Raw genomic sequence first — 20,990 nt, forward strand, 5'->3', positions numbered from 1 at the left:
TTTACTAATTTCTAGGTTAGGTTTAGTTTTTGTAGAAAACAACATGGACGTTGTAAATGAGGTTTTCGAAAAATCAGCCAAAGAGGCTGAAAAATATAAACCTATAACGGTTAAAAAACATTTAGACTTGGATTATGACCTAGGAACACTGTTGGCAGTAGATAATAATGAATTTGAACAGCAGCTTTTAAGGTAATCATCCAGTGTGGTCTGTTTTTAGTGGATTTTAATTTATCTCTTTTTTAGCCAAAATAAAAATGATTACTTATTAAATTTAACGAGAGATAATACACAACTGTTGCTAAATAAAATTTGGGCGCTTCCTACAGAAAGAGTCGAGGAAGCAATTGTAGTGAAGCTTCCTCCAGCTAGAACAGTTTTACCTAGAATGAAACCAGTACCAAGACCAAAACCACTTACAAAGTGGCAACAGTTTGCTAAAGACAAAGGCATACAAAAGAAAAAGAAGTCGAAGCTTTCCTGGGACGAACAATTGCAAAAATGGGTGCCTTTATATGGATTTAAGCGAGCTAAAGCACAAAGGGAGAAAGATTGGCTTTTAGAAGTGCCTGGAAATGCAGATCCAATGGAAGATCAATTTGCTAAAAGAATTGAAACCAAAGGTGAAAAAATTGCCAAGAATGAATTACAACGATTAAGAAATATTGCAAGATCAAGAAAAGTTAAAATACCTAGAGTTGGAATAACTAACTCTGATGCTTCAACTGCTACAGAGGTAAGTACCATGTTCCATAAAAAGTTGTAAAAATCAGGTCCATTTTTTTTTTATTTACAGTTACAAACAGCTGTAACAGTGGCTAAAGCATCAACAGCTAGTTTGGGTAAATTTCAAAATAAATTACCTACAGAAAAAGAAGCTAGGGGTGTGTCTGCTATAACTCCAGGAGCTACCAGAAAAAGAAAACTTCCCCCAGTATCGGCCGATATTGAGAAAAGTGAAAACCTTGCCATAGTTGAAACAATACTGAATAAAAGACCAAAATTAGATATTGAAAAAGCAGTAGCAAGGCATATAAATAGTGATCAATTGGAGTAAGTAATAATAATAATATATTTGATACAGTATATGAGTACATTATTATGAAGCTTTCAAATATCTTAATCATCAAGGTCATATGAAATTAATTTGGTAAATGATTATAAAGAGGAATTTTACAGTTTTTGCAACTTGCCATGAATACAGACGGAATGGATGGACGTTAAGTTTAACCTAATCAGATTACCTAATATTAAAAAATCATTACATTAATTTTGAAATAATTTCTAAAATAATTAAATACTTCTTTGTTTATACTAAATCCTAAAATATTATTATATCAATTAAAAAGTACAAAATACAAATAATGAATATAATCACAAACAGAAACGGCAATATTGAAATAAGATGGAAAATGCCATTAATATGGATAGGTAAAGGATCTTAAATAACGGATCCTGTTATTCTTACGTTCTTTCCATTATAGCCTGAGCGTGTGCAGTAATGATTCACACGGTTTTAACGGATACCATAGTGTCCTTAGTAACTGTGCAAAAATTCCCTTTCCTCCTTCAGTCATATTTATAACCATAACAATACATATTTATTATATATTTTTTTTATTATTCAAGACCCATTTTTGGATTAATATTAGAGACCATTAGTATCTAGCAAACATTAAGGTACTGTCAGTCTAGATTAGATAAATACAGGGTGATTAACTTTTTATGATTAGGACTTTAACCATCGATAGATCTCTTCAAAATAATGTTATTTGAATTATACACTTTTTCTTCCAAAGGCTTCCTTTTAGAGATACAGAGAGATCCAGTATGCTAAAGATGGTGTTAGAAACAGGTTGCATTCCCTAAACGCTTCAATCATTCTGGATTGGATCTGGATTGTTTTTATTTATTTTTTCTAAAACTGAAAGCCATTTGTTTTATATTTAGTATAAAGTGTACGAATGAAAAACTCTATTGATTTTACAAATTATTGTGTAAATAGATCAATCATAGGGGTCTGTAAGGGGCTCTGATAACCCCTATTTTTAATATAATTTGTACACCACCATTCATCAAAATGAATATATTTTTTTGCATTGTGGTTATTGTACACCAGAAGGTATGCGTTAGAGTTTAAAAAACTATTTAGAAATGTAACGTATTTTGACTTAACAAAATTTTTTTTTAATTGTACTCCTCCAATTACCTTATCGATGACACTGCTTTTCAGAAAGAAACTGTTTGCACATTATTCTTCATGCACAGTTGATGTTTATTCGTGTACAAATTTTGGCATTTTTATCTTCAGCCGATTTAAAGATAATTAAGGAAAACCATATGGAAATTAACAACTTCAACACACTGTATCTCGAAAACAGGGTGTCTAAGAAAAAAACGTTACATGAACTACCCCCATTATTTTCATGAGGAACTTGCACACAAGTTTTTGTGAAACATGAACGGGACACCCTGTATATATTGCACAACAATTAGATGACTGGAATGTCTAAGTTAAAGGACAATCCTGATTAACTATTAAGATATTGTTATATACAGAGTATCCGAAAAGGTCATATCAAAAATGAAGGGATATACAGAGGTCAAAATAATAGTTGTAGTATTTAATAAAAAAAATTTTCCTGTTGGGCTTCGTTGTGGACAAAAAAAATTTACAGGAACTACTCCCTTTATTTTCCCATGAGGGATTTGCACACAAGTTTTTTTAAAACATGAACAGGACACTCTGTATATGTATATTAGAGTGCTAATTATGTATCAACTTCGTCAGTAATAAGCATCATTGGAACTAGTTGACGATTAACTTTGATCTATTCACAAAATTTTTGTGAGAATTGCAAAAATAAAATCTCTAAACAAAATGTACAAAACCTGACAACAATAACTTTCGATTCACTCTAATACATAATTTGCATACATCATCATTTTTAGACGAGTTTTTTAACGGAAATGGCTGCTCCTAGAGACTTCAATAAGGTGTACATTTCTTAAGTAGAAAAGATAGGGGAAAATGTTTTTCTATTCCGAAATGACATACACCGTGGCACAAAAAGTTGAAGCGATTTAAAAGGATCATAATGGTTGCCTGTGGTGCCCTCTGGGAGATACAGCCCATCGTCTATAAAATTTGAATTTCCCGTCCCAAGAAACCTCCGCATACAAAATTTAACTCAAAGTAGTGGAGAGTTATTAAAGAAAGTGTAATTAATTTTTTCAAATTTGACATCCTGTATGTCCTAAACGAAGCGTTTCCAAATCTAAGTTCATAGGAAATTTTTTATTTAAAATTTAACTTAGAATAACATACTGAAGTTTGTACATTGCCTCCTGAAACACCCTGTATATAATATATGCATATATCTGTGGCAAAGTTTACTTTTACATTTTTTGTTGAAAAGGTTGTTTAGGATAGAAATATTTTGAATGCAATATCTACCATGAAACTGAACTAGGATTCAAACGTTTATATTAGTATTATTAATTATATTTGTATTAACAAATTAACTTTTTTTTTTGTAGAAGTTCTCAAAAGAAGCAAAATGTAGGTTCACATAAAAAAGGTCACAAGAATAAAGGTTCAGGAAATGCCAAGAAACCAAAAAGTGGGAAGGGTCAAAGAAAAGGAAAAACAGGTGGTGGAAGAAAGAGGCGTTAAAATCTATTGGAATAATTTGATAATAGGTAAGATTATACCATAAAATTTATAATTACTTGAAAATAATAATAATAGTAATAATAATTATAATAATAATAATAGTACAATAAAATCTCACCATTAAAAACCTAAGAGTGCCGGACTACTGGAAAATTCGAATTAATGGAATATGTATAATGTAAACAATATTAAATTAAAAAACGTTACTTTTAATTGTTTATTAACCTTTTCGCTGCGCAATACGTCTGAACGTAGCTACCGCGTCGTGTGCGAAAGTTTATCACCTGCGAATATATATATACGTCTGGAGCAGTTAGATCACTTATAGTTTTACATTATGTTGTGTTAAATTACGATTTACGATAAATTTTACGATTTTATTTTAAATAAAATACAGTATATCGACAGCTGTACTAAATAGAAACTGAAAGAGAGATGAACAATCCTGGCATTATTACTAGTACCTCCTTTCATAAAAGTATTTGTCACAATCGCTATTAGCTCCGTCCGCAAAAATTCTTCATACTAATTGCACTAATGCGCATGGTTGCGAATATATATGGTTTGAGCAGCCTGATCCAATTTAACTATTCAAGCGAATTTATCCGTCTGGAGCAGTTTGAGCCCTATAAATTTTTAGCGAATAAATACGTCTGGAGCAGTGAAAGGGTTAACAAAGAGGAGTACATAGATATATACGAGTATACATATTACTTTTGTGTATGCTTATATATGTATAGGGTGGGCCACCAGTAATGCCTCGGTCGTTAGGGACCAAACGGCAAATGTTATAGAAACATGTTTAGGTGGGTATGTGTAGGTTGATTACGGCTACATTTTAAAAATATTTTAAAATATACAGGGTGTCCAGGAAAAGCGTACCATATCAAAGTTATGTTTTTTTAAATGGAACACCCTGTATTTTACTGCATTTTTGAAAGCACCGCAAAAAAATTGGTGAACTTTATTAAAGGTTCTGCATACCTAGGACTTACAGTTTGTGAAATATTTCAATTTTAGTGAAAATGCAGGCATAGCGTAGTAACTTAATATTAGCAATAAAAAAATGATTTTAAGAAAGTAGCTTTGGAGGGTCTATTTTAGATCTTTGAAGTTATAAATTGTTATATTTGTCGTCACTTACTATTATACAGGGTGTTAAAAAAACTGCTGAATACTTCACTCAACTTTAAACAGCAATAACTTGGTTATTTTAAATGGGACACCCAGTATATTTTTACTTTCGAAGTTAGGAAATTTAAAACTCTTTCAAACTGTGTATAGGTTTCCTATACCTATCTCTAACGGTATTGAAGATATTTATGCCTTCATTTTTTTATTGAATTTTTTTGTAAGATGTATCCATGTGTCTTTATTGAGGTCTTTGTTGAATTGGTTTGGGTTCTTCTTGATGAAGTCTCTTTAAATATATTGAGGAAAATGAGGATGCAATTAGATGGCGCACCTACAAATTTTTCATATTCAGTGAGAAATTATTTAAATCGATAATTTAGTAATAAATGGATAAGTAGGAATGGTTGCATGTCAGTGGCCACGTAGGTGTCCAGACCTCACCGTAATGGGCTCCTTTGTTGCGAGCTATATAAAAAATCTTGTACATAATGTTCCACCTACTACTTGCGATGATATTGAAGGGAAGGATTAGAGATGCATTTGCATGAAAATATCATTTGAAGATAGAATAAGATGCTGTATTCAAGAGAATGGTTATCAATTCGAACATCAATTAAAATTTTTCTTTGTTTCTTCTAAAAACAAAATTTCCTTTTTTCATTATCATGACAATATTCAAAAAAGTTTTCTAATAAAAAATATTATTTTGTAAGCAGAATAATTATAATAAGTTATAATAAGTTATTAATTTTGAATAAATATGTTTGTAGTAAGTAACTGAATTATTTATGAACATGAAAAATATTTATTAAAGAAAATTTTACTTTTAGAAGAAACAAAAAAGAAATTAATAGATGTTCGAATTGATAACTATTCTCTTGAATACAGCATCTTATTCTATCTTCAAATGATATTCTCACATTCCTTAGAATATTTGGGGTGATTGTGGCAAATGCATCTCTAATCCTTCCCTTCATATCATCGCAAGTAGTAGGTGGAACACTACGTACAAGATTTTTTATATAGCCCGAAACAAAGAAGTCTATTACAGGAGGTTTGGACACCTAGGTAGCCACTGACATGATGGACCATTCCTACCATTCCTTTATTAGTAAATTTTTGATTTATATAATTTTGTCACTGAATATGAAAAATGTGCAGGTGCTCCAGCTAAGTGCATTCACATTTTTCTCTTTATATTTAAAGAGACGTCATCAAGAAGAACTCAATTTAATAAAGACCTCCATAAAGACATGTGGACACATCTTACAAAAAAATTCTATAAAAAATGAAACGGCACAAATATCTCCAATACCGTTAGAGATAGGTATAGGGAACCTATACACAGTTTGAAAGTGTTTTAAATTTCCTAACTCCCAAATTAAGAATATACTGGGTGTCCCATTTAAAATAACCAAGTTATTGCTGTTTAAAGTTGAGAGAAGTATTCAGCAGTTTTTTGAACACCCTGTATATTACTAAGTGACGACAAATATAATCATTTATAACTTCAAGGATCTAAAATACACTCTCCAAAGCTGCTTCCTTAAAATTGTTTTTTTATTGCAAATATTAAATTTCTACGCTAAGCCTGCATTTTCACTAAAATTGAAAACAAAGTTCACCTATTTTTTTATGGTGCTTTCAAAAATGCAGAAAAATACTGGGTGTTCCATTTAAAAATACATAACTTTGATATGGTACGCTTTTCCTGTACAACCTGTATATTTCAAAATATTTTTAAAATGTAGCTGTAATCAACCTACACATACCCACCTAAACAGGTTTCTGTAACATTTGCCAATTGGTCCCTAGCGACCGAGGTGTTACTGGTGGCCCACCCTGTATATTGTAATGTTTTTAATGTTTCTGTAAAATTATCTTTCAACTAAACTATATCTGTATAAACTTCAAGGATAGTAGACAAACGCGGAAAAAATAACACCGGATTACTGGACGTGCCGGTGTAATGAAGTGCCGGATTATAGAGATTCTACTGTAATAATAATAATAATAATGATAAAGAAATAAAAAAGAAAGTTTAAATAAAGGTAAATAAAACTGTTTTATTTTACTATAATATTTAAAATTTAATAAATTTATAATAATTTAAATATAAGATTTCAATGACAAGAAAGTTGTATAATGGCTTTGGGTTAAATTTTCTTGATATTTATTAGAACTTTGTTAATGAATCAAGGGTAAAACCATTATTTTCGATATGCAAAGTGTTAAGTTAAAATAAAATCACAATTTAATTTTATTAAATTAAATTTATAATAATTAAAATTAATTAAAGATAATCAATTTTTTGACACGCACAAAAAAGATTTAAAAAATATATTTATAATCTGTCAGATTAAGAAGTAAAAAAAGGCTAAAATAAGTAATAAGGCCGGCATACACGATGCAGCTTACCAGAAGGCTAACCGTAAAGTTAGTGGATATATTGTTCGGACTGCCTTGAACTCTCGGCCTCCCGAAAAACTGAGCGCTTGAAATTTTGCTTTCCGGCTATGCTTTTCGAGTACAAATCAGACCAGATCAGAGCTTGATGGGTGAGTACAAGCCGAGAGTTTCTGAATGGAACAAAAGCAGTGTGACAACATTTTGTGTTATCCCATACATAGTTTTTGTAACAAAATGGCTGATATGCAAACGTTAAGAGAATTTAACATAATTTATTGAGTTATACACATAGATCCCAGCCTTGCTTGTATTAAAAAAGCAAGCAATATTTAAAGCTTAGAAATTAACTGCCTACAATAAGCAGTAGATGCAGAAGCAACAAAAGATATGGTGGTTAAAAAAATTAATAATATGCGTAGTTCATACTGTAAAGAACTGAAAATTATCAGGGAAAGTAAAAGTGGATTGAGTGGAGAGGTTAATGAAACATCTCTGTGGTACTTTCATCATGGCTACACATTTTCGCTAAACTTTCCGTAAAACTGAACAAAATCGATCATTAAAAAGTAATGTGTATACTGTAGCCGAGAGTACAGGTTAGCCTTCCGGCTTTGCGTCCGGAAGGTTGGCCGACTGGCAAGTCGATATGTGTATGCACACTATTAAAGTAAATTGTTTTACTTACAATTAGTTAATATTTTAGACCGATCGAAATAACTCATTTAGAGGGGGAAAAAAAGAAAATTGTTGCTTTAACTTTTATGAGTGGAAATGGTAAAGGGGCTTATAATAAATGAAAAAAAATAAATGTGCAAGCAGGGCTGATTTGGGGGGTTGAAAAGTTGTTGTCGTAACTGATGTGCCTAAAATATAAATAGTTTTTGTTGTTGTTTACGTTGTTAGGGTAGATGTTTTTTTAAAAAAGACGTCTCCAAAATATTTGCAACCTTTTATGTATTATTGAAGTGGCTAATGTTAAAATATATGTCCAGTTTTTAATGAGCCGAGAGTGTCCTTTATTTTGAACCGTCTAGGCCGGAAATACGGGTAGTATTTCAACGGCGAGGCAACATTTGGCGACCGTGACAGGACTTGACAGTTCGGTGAGTGAAAAACTCTGGACATTTTTCCATTTTCATTGTGTGCCCTTTGAGGTCATAAACTCTGTTATTGTCTATTCGTAATGGTAAAAGAACCAACAGTCGCTATGGAAGCCAAGAAGAAACATAGGAAAGTGCTTCGGGCGAGTTTCACCAAAGTTGCCAACGAATTAGACACTCTGTTACAGGTTGACAAACCTGTGCACTGTGATGTAGAAATTTCTTGGGAATGTCTGAAAGGGAAATTCGATGAATTGCATGCGTGGGAGAATCAAGTTTATGAGGCCCTGCTGGAAAGTGCTACGGAGGAGCAGCTTATGTCAGAAATGGACAGCAGTGACGCCTACCAGAGAAGGTTCACCGAGCTACGTCTGAGATGTAATAAGGTGCTTCTGCCGGGACACGCAACTGCGGAAGTAGATGATATGGTCTCTTTGGTATCAGGAAGTTCGGGGCATTCTACGCATCTAGGGGAAAGTGGAAAAGGTAAGCGCAAATTTAAACTCCCGCGAATCGAATTTAAACATTATGACGGTAACGTAAAAGACTGGTTAGGGTTTTGATCACAGTTCAGAAAGGTCCATGAGGATCCCGATATAGACAGTAGTGACAAAATCGAATATTTAATACAAGCCACAGTACCGGGCAGTAGGGCGCGGCAACTTGTAGAGAGTTTTCCTGTGGTAGGAGAAAACTATGGCAAAATTGTGGAATGTATGCAGGCTAGGTTTGGTAGGGACGATCTACAAATTGAAGTACATGTCAGGGAGTTATTAAAACTAATTTTGGGTAATACAAGGTCTTCCCAGAAATCAGATATCTCCAAGCTTTACGATGAGATCGAGACACAACTTAGAGCGCTTGAAACGGTAGGAATAACTTCGGATAAATATGCAGCAATGCTCTTTCCACTGATTGAGTCATGTTTGACGCAGGATTTGTTAAGAATTTGGCAGCGTTCATCTTATAACTCGTCTCAAAACGGTGCCGATTCTATTAGGTCTTTAACCGCGGATGCTACACTTGAAATTAAACTTAAAAATCTTATGAGTTTTTTACGAGCTGAAGTAGAAAACGAACAAAAGATCTGCTTGGCAAGTGAAGGTTTCGGTTTGTTAGACAATTCTGTTAGGTCAGGCAGTAGTGTTGATCATAAAAAGAAGTCTGCAAAAGATCTCTCAACTGCAACAGCGGCTGGGCTGCTAAATGCTTGTGTTGCCAAGTGTATCTTTTGTGCTGGATGTCACAGTAGCGATATGTGTTTCAAAGCTCAAAAAATGGGTTACGACGAGAAGAAAAACATTATAGCAGAAAAGAAAGCTTGCTTCAAGTGCCTAAAAGTTGGACATCAGTTAAGAAAATGCCGCAGTCGATTGAGGTGTGTTGTCTGCGGACAATCACACGCACCATTGATGTGTCAAAGCTTACCTAGCATCAAGCAAGAATCCGATGGTGCAAAAGCTAAGGATGCAGGTGGAGATCAAGTTATGACAAATCAAACAAGCAAACAAGTTTTCTTACAGACACTGCGAATTACTTTAAAAGGAGCTACTGGTACAAGAAAGGTTAGAGCCTTGATAGATAGTGGATCGCAACGATCATACATATTGAAAACTACAGCACTAGCGCTTGGTTTGAAGCCTAAGCGAATTGAAAAGATAGTGCATTGTCTATTTGGCGGTCAGATGTCTACCGATACGCATTATTGCTATGATGTTGCTATGGTTAATGGGAAGTACACGAAGAATTTTGAAGCTTTAGATCAACCATACATATGCAACGAAGTCGCTCCGATTTTCAATGGTCCCTGGATGGAAGAATTTAAACGTTTGGGGGTTAGTATCAGCGATTCAGAAAACTCTGACCCTATCGAACTTCTGTTAGGAGCAGACATTGTTGGGTCATTGTACACCGGGAGACTCCATAAAATACAATGTGGACTGACTGCAATGGAAACCAATCTTGGGTGGACAGTAATGGGCCGAGTCTCAGGGTCCAATATTCGATCCAATGAGACAATGACTGTTCTATCTCTATTTGCAAATCCCTCAATCGCAGATTTGTGGCAATTGGATGTACTGGGAATACAGGAACCCACTGAAAAGAAAACTAAACAAGAAATGGCTAATGCAGCGAAGGACTTGTTTCTTCAAACGGTTACCATAAACATGGAGGGGAGATATGAGGTTCGGTTACCATGGATTGAAGGACATCCCCTGTTACCAACGAATCACAGTGTTGCAGAAAGCGGGTAAGAGCTATTATGCACAAATTAGAGAGGGATGGCTTAACCGAACGCTACGATCAAGTTTTCTGCGAGTGGGAATCCCAAGGTATAATCGAGCGAGTTGAAAGAGAAAATTATGGTCACTTTTTGCCGCATCGACCAATATTGAAAGAGGGCTCTACCACCGCGATAAGACCCGTATTCGATGCTTCAGCACAAGAAAAAAACAGTCCTTCTCTAAATCAGTGCCTGGAGAAAGGGCCTAATTTGATTGAATTGATACCTTCTTTATTACTCAGATTTCGTGAATTTAAAATCGGTGTCATTTCAGACATAAAAAAGGCATTCTTGCAAATTAGTGTGCATGAGAAGGATCGAGACTTTTTAAGGTTTCTTTGGATTGATAAGGAGGATCAAGAGTTTGTTTATAGGCACAGACGTGTTGTGTTTGGTGTCAACTGTAGCCCGTTCTTACTTGGAATGACAATCGAACACCATTTGAAAAAATGCATGGATAATTGTGGAAGCATGGACGCTGAATATTCTCGGGAAACCATTGAAAGATTATCCAATAGTTTTTATGTTGACAACTGTGTTACGAGTTTACCAGATAAGCATAAATTGAATGACTTTATAAAAGGATCTATATCTGCAATGGCGGAAGGTCAGTTCGATTTGAGAGGCTGGGAATTTTCTGGAAATTCGGACTGTGAAGATTTCAGTGTTCCTGTTCTCGGAATGAAATGGTTCACTAAACGAGATGTGTTGACAATCAATGACAATCTTTTTAAATCTGCTTCAGATGATTCAGCTGTCACAAAAAGATTGATTTTATCCATGGCACAGAAGGTATTTGATCCTATAGGAGTCACGGCCCCAACTACATTGGTACCAAAATTATTGCTGCAGAAGTTGTGGGAAAAGCAAATACCTTGGGATACGCCGGTTGACGAGGAAGTCGCAATTGCTTTTCGAAATTGGCTCACAGGATTACCACATCTTCTCGAAGTAGAAATTCCTCGTTGGATTTCTACCGGTTCTAAAGATGTACAAAACTTGAGCATCCACGTCTTCTGCGATGCCAGCCAAAAAGCATATGCTACAGTGGTATATTGCAGAGTCGAAATGGATAAAAATGTATCCATACATTTATTGGCTGCAAAATCTAGGGTTGCGCCATTGAGAAAATTAACAATTCCGCGTTTGGAGCTTATGGGAGCAACAATAGCTGCTAGACTTTATAAGCAAGTTGCGGATAACCTTACAAGCAACTTTGATTGTTTTTTCTGGTGCGATTCATCAACTGTTATAACATGGATTCAGAGCCAGGAGGAATGGGGAACATTTGTGTGGAACAGGGTTAATGAAATCAGACGATTGACTCCAGCAGAACAGTGGTGTCATGTACCCGGAGCATATAACCCTGCAGATCTTCCATCACGAGGTTGTTCTCCCAAGCAACTTTTGGAATCGAAATGGTGGGAGGGTCCTAGTTGGTTGTATCAAGATAGAGCAGATTGGCCATCCGAAAGACCGATTGTTAATGAGGAAGAGATCGCCGGAGAACGAAGAAAGAAGCTAGTTACAGTACTTGTAAATACAGAACATTCCGATTTTTGGCATCTATCTTATTTCAGTAGTTTTACCAAAACCGTCAGGTTGATAGGTTGGGTATTCAGATATTTAAACAACGTTAGGTATCCCGCCAAAATACAAAGAGGAGACTTGACAGTTAACGAATTAGATGCTGCTGAAAATTTTATTTTTAAACTAGTCCAAACAGAAAGCTTTACCAATATCAATGATAAGAGAATTAGCGGTCTTTGTCCTTTTTATGATAAAACAGGAATAATACGTCTGAAATCAAGAGTACTCAATCGAGAAGATACAAATAATTACAGATTTCCCATCATTTTGTCAGCAAGGCACCCTGTGGTTAACAATTTGATACTGGAATCGCACAAAAGATCATGCCACGTCGGAACACAAGGTTTGCTTTCCCTGTTGCGTGAAAGATTTTGGTTATTAGGAGGCAGACGCATTATTAGATCACTCTTGAAGAAGTGTGTTATTTGCAGGAGATTTACATCGAAACCGTTTACGGTAGATCCGCCCCCACTGCCCGTCACAGAGTGCGAGATGCTGTGGCGTTTGAAATAGTCGGTGTGGATTTTGCCGGTCCTTTATACCTAGCATCAGGAGAGAAGGCTTGGATTTGTTTATTCACTTGTGCCATATATCGGGCCGTTCACTTGGAGTTAACATTGTCCTTGTCTACCGCCACTTTCCTACAGGTTCTTCGCCGGTTTGTCGCAAGATGTGGTAGGCCAAAAGTAATATACAGTGACAATGGGACAAACTTTAAAGGTGCAGAAAACGCGTTCTCAAACTTAAACTGGGAAGAAATTACTCGCGAAACATCGACGCAACGCATAGTTTGGCGTTTTAATCCCCCCGGTGCGCCGTGGTGGGGAGGATATTTTGAACGTCTGATTGGTGTAATAAAACAATTACTTCGTCGGGTTCTTGGACGTGCAAATCTTCGTTATGAAGCACTTTTGACCCTGATGTGTGAATGTGAAGCAGTCGTGAACGCTAGACCTCTAACCTACATTTCAGATGACCCAAACGATCTTACAGCGCTCACCCCGGCTATGTTTTTGCGCGCCCAAGAAGAGGTCGGCACGCATGATATTGACGAGATAGATCGGAACTCTCTGATACGTAGTGCGCGAAATCAACAAAGATTGCGAGAACATCTGCGTCGACGTTTTAGACTAGAATACCTTGGACAATTAAAAGTTTTTGTTAAAAAGACTGCTAATTTGCCGATTAAATTAGGAGAAATTGTTTTAGTCGAAAACGATAATCTTAAACGCGTAGAATGGCCAATGGGACGTGTTATAGAATTAATACCGGCTCCAGACGGGTATACTCGGTTAGTGCGGATTAAGACTGTACGAGGCGAACTACTTCGCGCGATGCAGCGTTTGTTTCCCCTAGAATGCACTAGTAAGACCCCACCAACGGATAATGCATGCATCGTTGAGGAGGACTCTGGAATTTCTGGACCTATAAACCCACAACAGGAGGTACTGCCTGGTCGCCGATACCGAGCTCATCAAGGAGATGCGGAAAGTGATGACAGTGCGGGAGTGTATAAAAGCAGAGTACCCGTTCAAAATGTGCGTTTCACGCGGAGTGGTAGAGAGATAAAAATACCCACCCGCTATATAGATCAGTATTCTTAGTAGTTATAAGCCATCTTGTTACTCCCTTTTGTGAGAAACGTTTCATAATGTGAACCGTTGCTCAGGTGGGAGAATGTCGTAACTGATGTGCCTAAAATATAAATAGTTTTTGTTGTTGTTTACGTTAGGGTAGATGTTTTTTTTAAAAAAGACGTCTCCAAAATATTTGCAACCTTTTATGTATTATTGAAGTGGCTAATGTTAAAATATATGTCCAGTTTTTAATGAGCCGAGAGTGTCCTTTATTTTGAACCGTCTAGGCCGGAAATACGGGTAGTATTTCAACGGCGAGGCAACAGTTGTGAAAAATTGTACCATTGCGATTTCTGGCGAAAGTTGATGTCAAACAAAAAAGTATCCAACGCAAAAGTTGTAGATCATGCAAAACTCTACAACTTTTGTAGAGGTCACTTTTTAAGATAACCTCAATATTTTTGAGAAAAACGGGAAAAACATCTTATTTGTGGTATTTTATTTCTTATTTCCGCAAAAATAATTTAATTTTGACGAAACTTGATGAAGGTATACCTTTCTGTGTCTTAAATAACCACAAATTTTTTTAGATAAAGAATTGATGAATTGGATGAAATCATAACAGTATAAAAGTCAATACCGCACAAAATATCCAACAATTTTATTTACTACTAGACTAATTAAAAATAATAAAACAATTCATAATTTCGTATTATTTTTTTTTTAGGTGCAACTTTTTAAATTATTGATTAAAAAAAATTGTTGGATATTTTGTGCTGAATTGACTTTTATACTGTTATGACTTCCTCCAATAGATATTTTGAAAGCGTTCAGAGCCGTACTTAGGAAAAATTTTAAATGATAACTAAAAACCTTTTTAATGATTGAAATAGTAATATCATCTAATTCAGAATTAAAAATGACTAGATTTAGTTATAAAAATACCAGCTACATATTTAAAAAATTAACCTGATGATTGCCCCTCGAAGACAAAACGTCAGATTGCAAAAATGTTGACGCCATTGGATAGAGCAAAAAAGTGGCAATGTAAATATGCAATTTATTTTAAAATTCGTTTTCAAATAAAGCCTGAAAAAATATAACGATTTTGCAAAATTTCGGATTGTCGGGTTTCACGTAACTTTGCAGTTAATACTTCGTCTTGCTGAAATCTCAAATCATCCAGATATAATTTATGCATTTGTAATTCGACTTAGATGTTTATAGTAATACTATACAATAATAGTTTTGGGTCAAGCAATGAGACAGTTTATTTTTTATTTTTTTCCGTAGAATTAAATGGTGTAATCAGTTTTTGAATTTCTTTTAATTTAAACAAATTATCAACAATTACTGAAAAATTCATTGTTGCGTCATTTTTTATTTTTTTTGCATTTTTGAGCATGTTTTTACAGATATTTTTATTTCACCAAAAAGTATATGTCAAAACGAAAAAAATGATCAACGGCTGACGGTTTTTCTAAGTAGAATTTTTCTTTGAAAAAAAAAGGTTTCAGACCAGAAAAAATGAATACCTCGGAAACTTCTTGATTTTTTTATCTAAAAAAATTTGTGGTTATTTAAGACACAGAAAGTCATAATTTCGCCAAGTTTTGTCAAAATCAAGTTATTTTTGCGGAAATGAGAAATAAAAAATGAATAATCAGAAAAAACCTGTTTTTCGCATTTTTCTCGGAAATTTTGAGGTTATCGTAAAAAGTGACCTCTACAAAAGTTGTACATTTTTGCATGGTCTACAACTTTTGTGTTCGATACTTTTTTGTTTGGCATCAACTTACGCCAGAAATCCCAATGATACAATTTTTCACAACTTTTCAACCCCTCAGAACAACCCTCCGCAACCCCTGCTCACGCATTTATTTTTTTAAGGTTTATTATAAGCCCTTTTACCATTTCCACTTATAAAAGTCCAGGTAACATTTTTTTTTCTCCAAGTATCATTTGGTTGGACTATTTAATACTAATTAATCTTGCTCAAAATATTAATTTTTTAAAAAGATTCAAAAATATTTTTAATTATCCATTAATATCACAGTTTTTTAAAAAGGTAATAACTGGCAACACTGATAACATGATACAAATGGGTCCGAGTACTTCTCAGAGTACACTTTAAAAAACTAATTATAAACAAATTATCTATTTGATTTAATAAAATTATTTCAAGTTAGTATTCTGGAGAACATATACTATTACCCCTAAAAAACTGCTATTGAAAGTTACATCCTGACATGATGATCCTGTATATCTTTATGTATACTATTTTCTTTACTGCATAGAAACAGTAGTAGTAATAATATCGGTATATTTTACTCTGATGCACTTCAGTCATGAATGCTTAAGGTTCGTGTCATAGAAATAGAAATATTAGGTTCAGGACACATTACTGTGACTTTTTATTATAATGTGTTAACACTTTCTGTACAAATATCTATTACTTTATTTTAAATAGAAACATACTTAATAGACATTTACGAAAACTCTTAGTGATCTATATGTATCAAAAAAAAAAAAAACAATGAGGACAATGATGAATTTTCAAAACGTTAACAATTCGCCTTGTTGTAGTGTAATTAGACCCTTATCTACTTCCTTTATACAGGGTGTCGCCTAATAAATGTTACATACTTCAAGGGTATAATCTAGAACCCAAATAGTGTCGATTTAACCAAACTTGCTTAAACAAAAACTGTGGAAAAAAGAAGTTACAGGGTGTTAAAAAGTTTTTTTTTCCTTTTTATACTTCTTAATTCAGAACTCAGTTAACCGACTTAAGCAAAATTTGCTGTTGATTAGTTTCTCTTCATGAAGTATGCAGTGATTATGTGCCTATTAGGTTAAAATTTAACCTAAATGAATGCCCTTTATGATTTAACCGTTAAATCATAAAGGACATTCATTTTACTACAACCCTTTGTGAATATTTTTTTGTAACTTTTTTGTGTGTTTAAATTTCTATCAAAAGTTGAAATTATGCTCGGTTGTGAAGATATTACAAAAAATATTTATTAACACATACTCCATATGTTTTCGAAATAACTACATATCCATAATAAACAAAATAAATAACATAATTAATAACATACAAGGTGGCAGTAATAAAAAAAATCTACTAATTTATAATGTTTTACGTGTCCCCCATTCTCTTCGACACATTTCCTTAAACCTTTTATGAAAATATTGAGAATAGGAAACGAATGATACGTTCGTCTAACTTGTCAAATGGCATCTTTTATTCTACCCCAAAGTTCTTCTCCCGTATTAAGTGTTACAGAGTTGTAAGCAATTCCTTTCAAATGACCCCAAAGTAAAAGTCTAACGAATTAAAATTCGGAATGCGAGAAGCCTAAGGAAAGTCACTACCTCGACCAATCCAATGGTTTGGAAATGCTTGATTAAAACGATCACTCACCAAATGGCTGTAATGAGCAGGGGCACCATTGTGCATGAACCACATTTGTCGTCTAGTTTAAATGGGTACTTCTTCGAGAGCCCCAGGAAGTTGTTACCTAAGGAATTCCAAATAATTTTGGCCGTTCAACCTTGCAGGTAAAATTTCCTATAATCCCTTACCAGACGTTAACTGAAAATTCGTGTTGGAGGTGGTCCTCTTTTATTGCATGTGGATTTTCTTCGCTCCGCACGTGAGAGTTTTTCAAATTAAAAACACTTCTACAGGTGAAAACAGCTTGATCTGTGAAGGCTATTCTCCCGAGAAAAGTGTGATCCCTGTTATGTAACAGAAGAAATCGTTCGCAAAATGTTAATCTCAGTGGGCGGTCCAGTTCAAGCAAATTTTGTATGGGGTGAAAATGGAAACATTGTAACTGCTACGTGCGGAGTATAGTTGAAACAGTTTTGCGGCCAACTCCTGTGACTGCTGACAAACGACCAATACTAATTTCGGGATTTTCTTCTACTTTTTCTAGAATTTGTTCTTTGTCCTGTACCCTTCTTTGAACATACCTTCTATTTCTTGAATTTCTTGAATTTCTTGAATTAGACAAAAAGTTTCTAGTTTCTCCTAATCTGGTGAATAAGAAGCAAACAATGTATGAGAAGGCTGTTTGCAATTCGGTTAAAGTTCTTCATATGTTCTCGTAGCAGCGTGTTGGCTAAAATGTTCCTGTACATATACCACTATCATGTTTTTAATTTCATAATTCGTAAATTCATTGTGGCGAGGCATTTTCAGAAACAAACTTTTGCAAAATACAAATTTGACAGTGACTTTGTGATGTACTTTCGAGGTTCGGTCGCAGACGCCGAACTAGTATAGTCACAGTCCTGGTTCACTCGGTGGAGAAGTGTTTTCCAAGGTTCGGGAATATTACAAGACTTGGTATAAATAAAACTTTTATTTTCCAAAATAAATTGCAGTCTGTAAATACACATAATATTAACAATAATGCCCTACCCATATAACTAACATAAACACCGGGATACCTATTGTCACAAAGGCAATACGTATGTCCTGACGGTGACGACGCCGAGTGCCGCGGAAAGACCTGCTAAACACCCGAAGTCGGCCGCGAGGTAGACGTCAGGTACCGCGGAAAGACCTGCTAAGTACCCGGAGTCGGAGTCCAGGTGTGTACCTTACCTTGAGCGCCGCGGAAGAGACCTGCTAAACGCTTTGGTTAGGACACCCAGAGGAGGATTGAGTGCCGTGGAAAGACCTACTTGGCACTTTTATACAGAACGGCTGGTAGTGCCGTGTGCAACTTCAGCCGTTGAAACAGCGACTTCGTGGGCCGTGTGCAAAATCGCGGTGCGCCAAACAATTATAATACAGCGTGAGCAAAATAAAATAAGTTCATTACTGAAAATATAAATAAAATCTGGAAATCCCGAAAATAAAAAAAAAGGTTCATTACAACTTATCGAAATTGTCATGTTGTTATGGGTACACAGTTATTTCCATTTAACGTAATAGGAATACAATCTCTGCATACTTCATAAAGAGAAAATAAGCAACAGCAAATTTTGCTCAAATCGGTTAACTGGGTTCTGAGTTAAGGAGAAAACAATAAAAAAAGAAACTTTAACTTGTAAGTTTTTCTGCGACATCTTTCGTTTAAGCAAGTTTAATTAAATTGACACCATTTGGGTTCAAGATTATATCCTTGAAGTATGTAACATGTAACATTCGTTAGGTGTGACACCCTGTGTAAGATATTTCTGGTTAGGCAAACTAAACTTGTAAGATCAACACGTTAACTGATGCTTCTGGCTCAAAGGGTTATTTATTTAAAAGTGTGTCAGAAATATGCAAAATAAAATATATATTGCTAATTTTGGTTGTCACAAATTTTTTTCGAGACTCTCATCCTGTTTTTTACATTAAAAATTGTATAATCAAAGTGATATAAAATTTATTCAGTATTACATTGTTTTTGAAGTATCGTATCAAAGTAGATTTGAAAAAAAAAATGTGTTTTTGTGTATACCTATTACGTCATATTGCGGGCAAACTGAAGAACCCACAGATAATTTCCAACGACTTCTCTTAGCTGCTTTTATTAACAATTTTTTTTTCCAATGTGATCTAGCTGATTAAGCACTAAATAACTCTAAGACTATCATTTGTTTCATATTTCTAGAATGAGTTAGCATTATGATTCCATTTTATTACCTATATTATATTTGATGAAAGAAATGCCAAAAAATTATATAGAATTAGCATGAGGGTGGAAGCACTAACAAAAATGGGACCATGATATAAACATAATTTATTTTGGTAATATATTTTATATGCTTATAATATTATATCAAAGTTATATGTAGTATTACATGTGATCCCATCCTAAAGAAGGATCTGACGAAACTGCCATGTAAATAAGTGCTCCTTGTCCTGGTAGAGGTTTAGCGGCAATATAAGTACGATTATCTCCAGACCATTTACTCATAAATTCTGTCTCTTCTGCTGATAGTTTCTTCTTTCCTGAAGGAGTCTACAAATAATTGCTTATGAAAACTTCCTATTATTAAAGTAATTGTTCCTTTGATATCTACAGTATTTAGGCTTTATACATATTGTAATATCATTCACAAGCGAATTGCTGGAACGCTAGAAGTTTGCTTAGTGAGAATGCAATAGAAACAAAAGTATTATCTATTGAAATTTTAGGTGGTATCACACCTGGATGCCATGACAATACTACCAGCAGAATAGCCTGCCCAAATGTATATAATTTTTATGATTTGGATGCCATTAACATTCGCCTTTATTTATCTTTTCTGGTCTTTCATTGCTAGCTACGATATCAAGATGCCGCTGTTGGTGTCCTTGCCAGCATCCTAGTGTGATACTAATCTTAAAATGTCAAAATCGACCATCGAGTTACAAGTTTCCTATTTAAGCCACGTAATAATTTTTAGGGACAAACTTTAGTCAAAAAATGTAGTTCAATAGCCTTCTTACATGTGAAAAATTTATGAGGCAAACTTGTAACATTTTGGTGGAAGTCTTCTTAAAGGTGAATCAGAAACAAAACATTTAATTCCATGGTAAAATTATTATTTGTCAAGTGAAATGATGTTATTTTAGTTTTTTAAATATTTTTAGGTTTGTACAGGGTGATTCACTATATTTTGCCCCCCCTTTAACTTTTTTGTTTTAAGAGTTATAAAAAAATGTGAAATACAGAAGTTGCACGATTTTTATGAAGTTTTCGAAAATGGTAGTAGAAAAACAAATGAAGTTCAAACAAAATGGCCGCGGATATTAACTTTTTTAATTTAATTGGAACACCTTGTATATTTTTACATATTTGGATAGAACGTTCCTTGTCAATCATAGCCATATAGGGTTTGTTGGGTCCATCTCTAACAATAAGCGAGATAATATTAAAAAACTAAAAGATGTTTTTTTTTATTAAGATAATAATACATCTTGTAATTGTTAGACCTCTTTCAGGCGTTTCTGCCTTTTTTCCAATTACGTAAGGATTTAGATTTAGTTGTAATATATTTTGATATATAGGGACATTGATGTGGTCCAAAATGCATATCTGTACCTCCGAGCTAAACTGTATTAACTTCACTTTTTTGCAAAAACATTATGAACTCTATGTTTAAGAAAAATAAACTTAGGTGTTGATCAAACCTGTTTCAATAAAACTAGTATGTATACACTCAACTAATCTCGTTTAACCATCTGACAAAAGACAATAAAAGCGCTATGTACAATTAATTGAGAT

At 34.3% G+C, this 20,990-nt stretch overlaps 5 protein-coding genes across 5 annotated transcripts in view; 4 read left to right on the forward strand and 1 right to left on the reverse strand.

The window, feature by feature from the left end:
- The window catches only part of LOC108915714 (ribosome biogenesis regulatory protein homolog), a 24,870-nt gene continuing 3,880 nt past the window's right edge, over positions 1–20,990 (forward strand). Inside the window, exons 1-4 of the mRNA XM_018721828.2 lie at positions 1–192; positions 247–736; positions 797–1,053; positions 3,541–3,702. Of these exons, the coding sequence (XP_018577344.1) occupies positions 44–192; positions 247–736; positions 797–1,053; positions 3,541–3,676 (1,032 nt within the window). The 5' untranslated portion in view covers positions 1–43 and the 3' untranslated portion in view covers positions 3,677–3,702. The remainder of the gene's footprint in view (positions 193–246; positions 737–796; positions 1,054–3,540; positions 3,703–20,990) is intronic.
- LOC108915711 lies at positions 8,403–10,574 on the forward strand. The gene is made up of 2 exons (XM_018721825.1): positions 8,403–8,747; positions 8,889–10,574. Exons 1-2 carry the CDS (start codon positions 8,403–8,405, stop codon positions 10,572–10,574), a joined length of 2,031 nt encoding a protein of 676 aa, XP_018577341.1.
- On the forward strand, positions 10,583–12,706 carry LOC108915712. The gene has a single exon (XM_018721826.1). It carries the CDS (start codon positions 10,583–10,585, stop codon positions 12,704–12,706), a length of 2,124 nt encoding a protein of 707 aa, XP_018577342.1.
- On the forward strand, positions 13,114–13,797 carry LOC108915713. The gene has a single exon (XM_018721827.1). It carries the CDS (start codon positions 13,114–13,116, stop codon positions 13,795–13,797), a length of 684 nt encoding a protein of 227 aa, XP_018577343.1.
- The window catches only part of LOC111692327, a 23,926-nt gene continuing 22,513 nt past the window's right edge, over positions 19,578–20,990 (reverse strand). The window contains exons 3-4 of the mRNA XM_023456266.1: positions 20,213–20,260; positions 19,578–19,742 (exon numbers count right to left, since the gene is read on the reverse strand). Coding sequence (XP_023312034.1) covers positions 19,578–19,742; positions 20,213–20,260 — 213 coding nt within the window. The remainder of the gene's footprint in view (positions 19,743–20,212; positions 20,261–20,990) is intronic.

The sequence above is a fragment of the Anoplophora glabripennis genome, unplaced genomic scaffold (assembly GCF_000390285.2).
Source record: "Anoplophora glabripennis isolate ALB-LARVAE unplaced genomic scaffold, Agla_2.0 scaffold1333, whole genome shotgun sequence".
Taxonomy (NCBI): domain Eukaryota; kingdom Metazoa; phylum Arthropoda; class Insecta; order Coleoptera; family Cerambycidae; genus Anoplophora; species Anoplophora glabripennis.

Excerpts from the sequence above, each read along its gene's own strand:
- LOC108915713 (XM_018721827.1), top strand. The coding sequence starts at position 13,114 with ATGTGTGAATGTGAAGCAGTCGTGAACGCTAGACCTCTAACCTACATT.
- LOC108915711 (XM_018721825.1), top strand. The coding sequence starts at position 8,403 with ATGGTAAAAGAACCAACAGTCGCTATGGAAGCCAAGAAGAAACATAGG. Across the intron at positions 8,748-8,888 it reads CTGCGGAAGTAGATGATATG|TTCAGAAAGGTCCATGAGGA; the intron begins GTCTCTTTGGTA and ends TTTTGATCACAG.
- LOC108915712 (XM_018721826.1), top strand. The coding sequence starts at position 10,583 with ATGCACAAATTAGAGAGGGATGGCTTAACCGAACGCTACGATCAAGTT.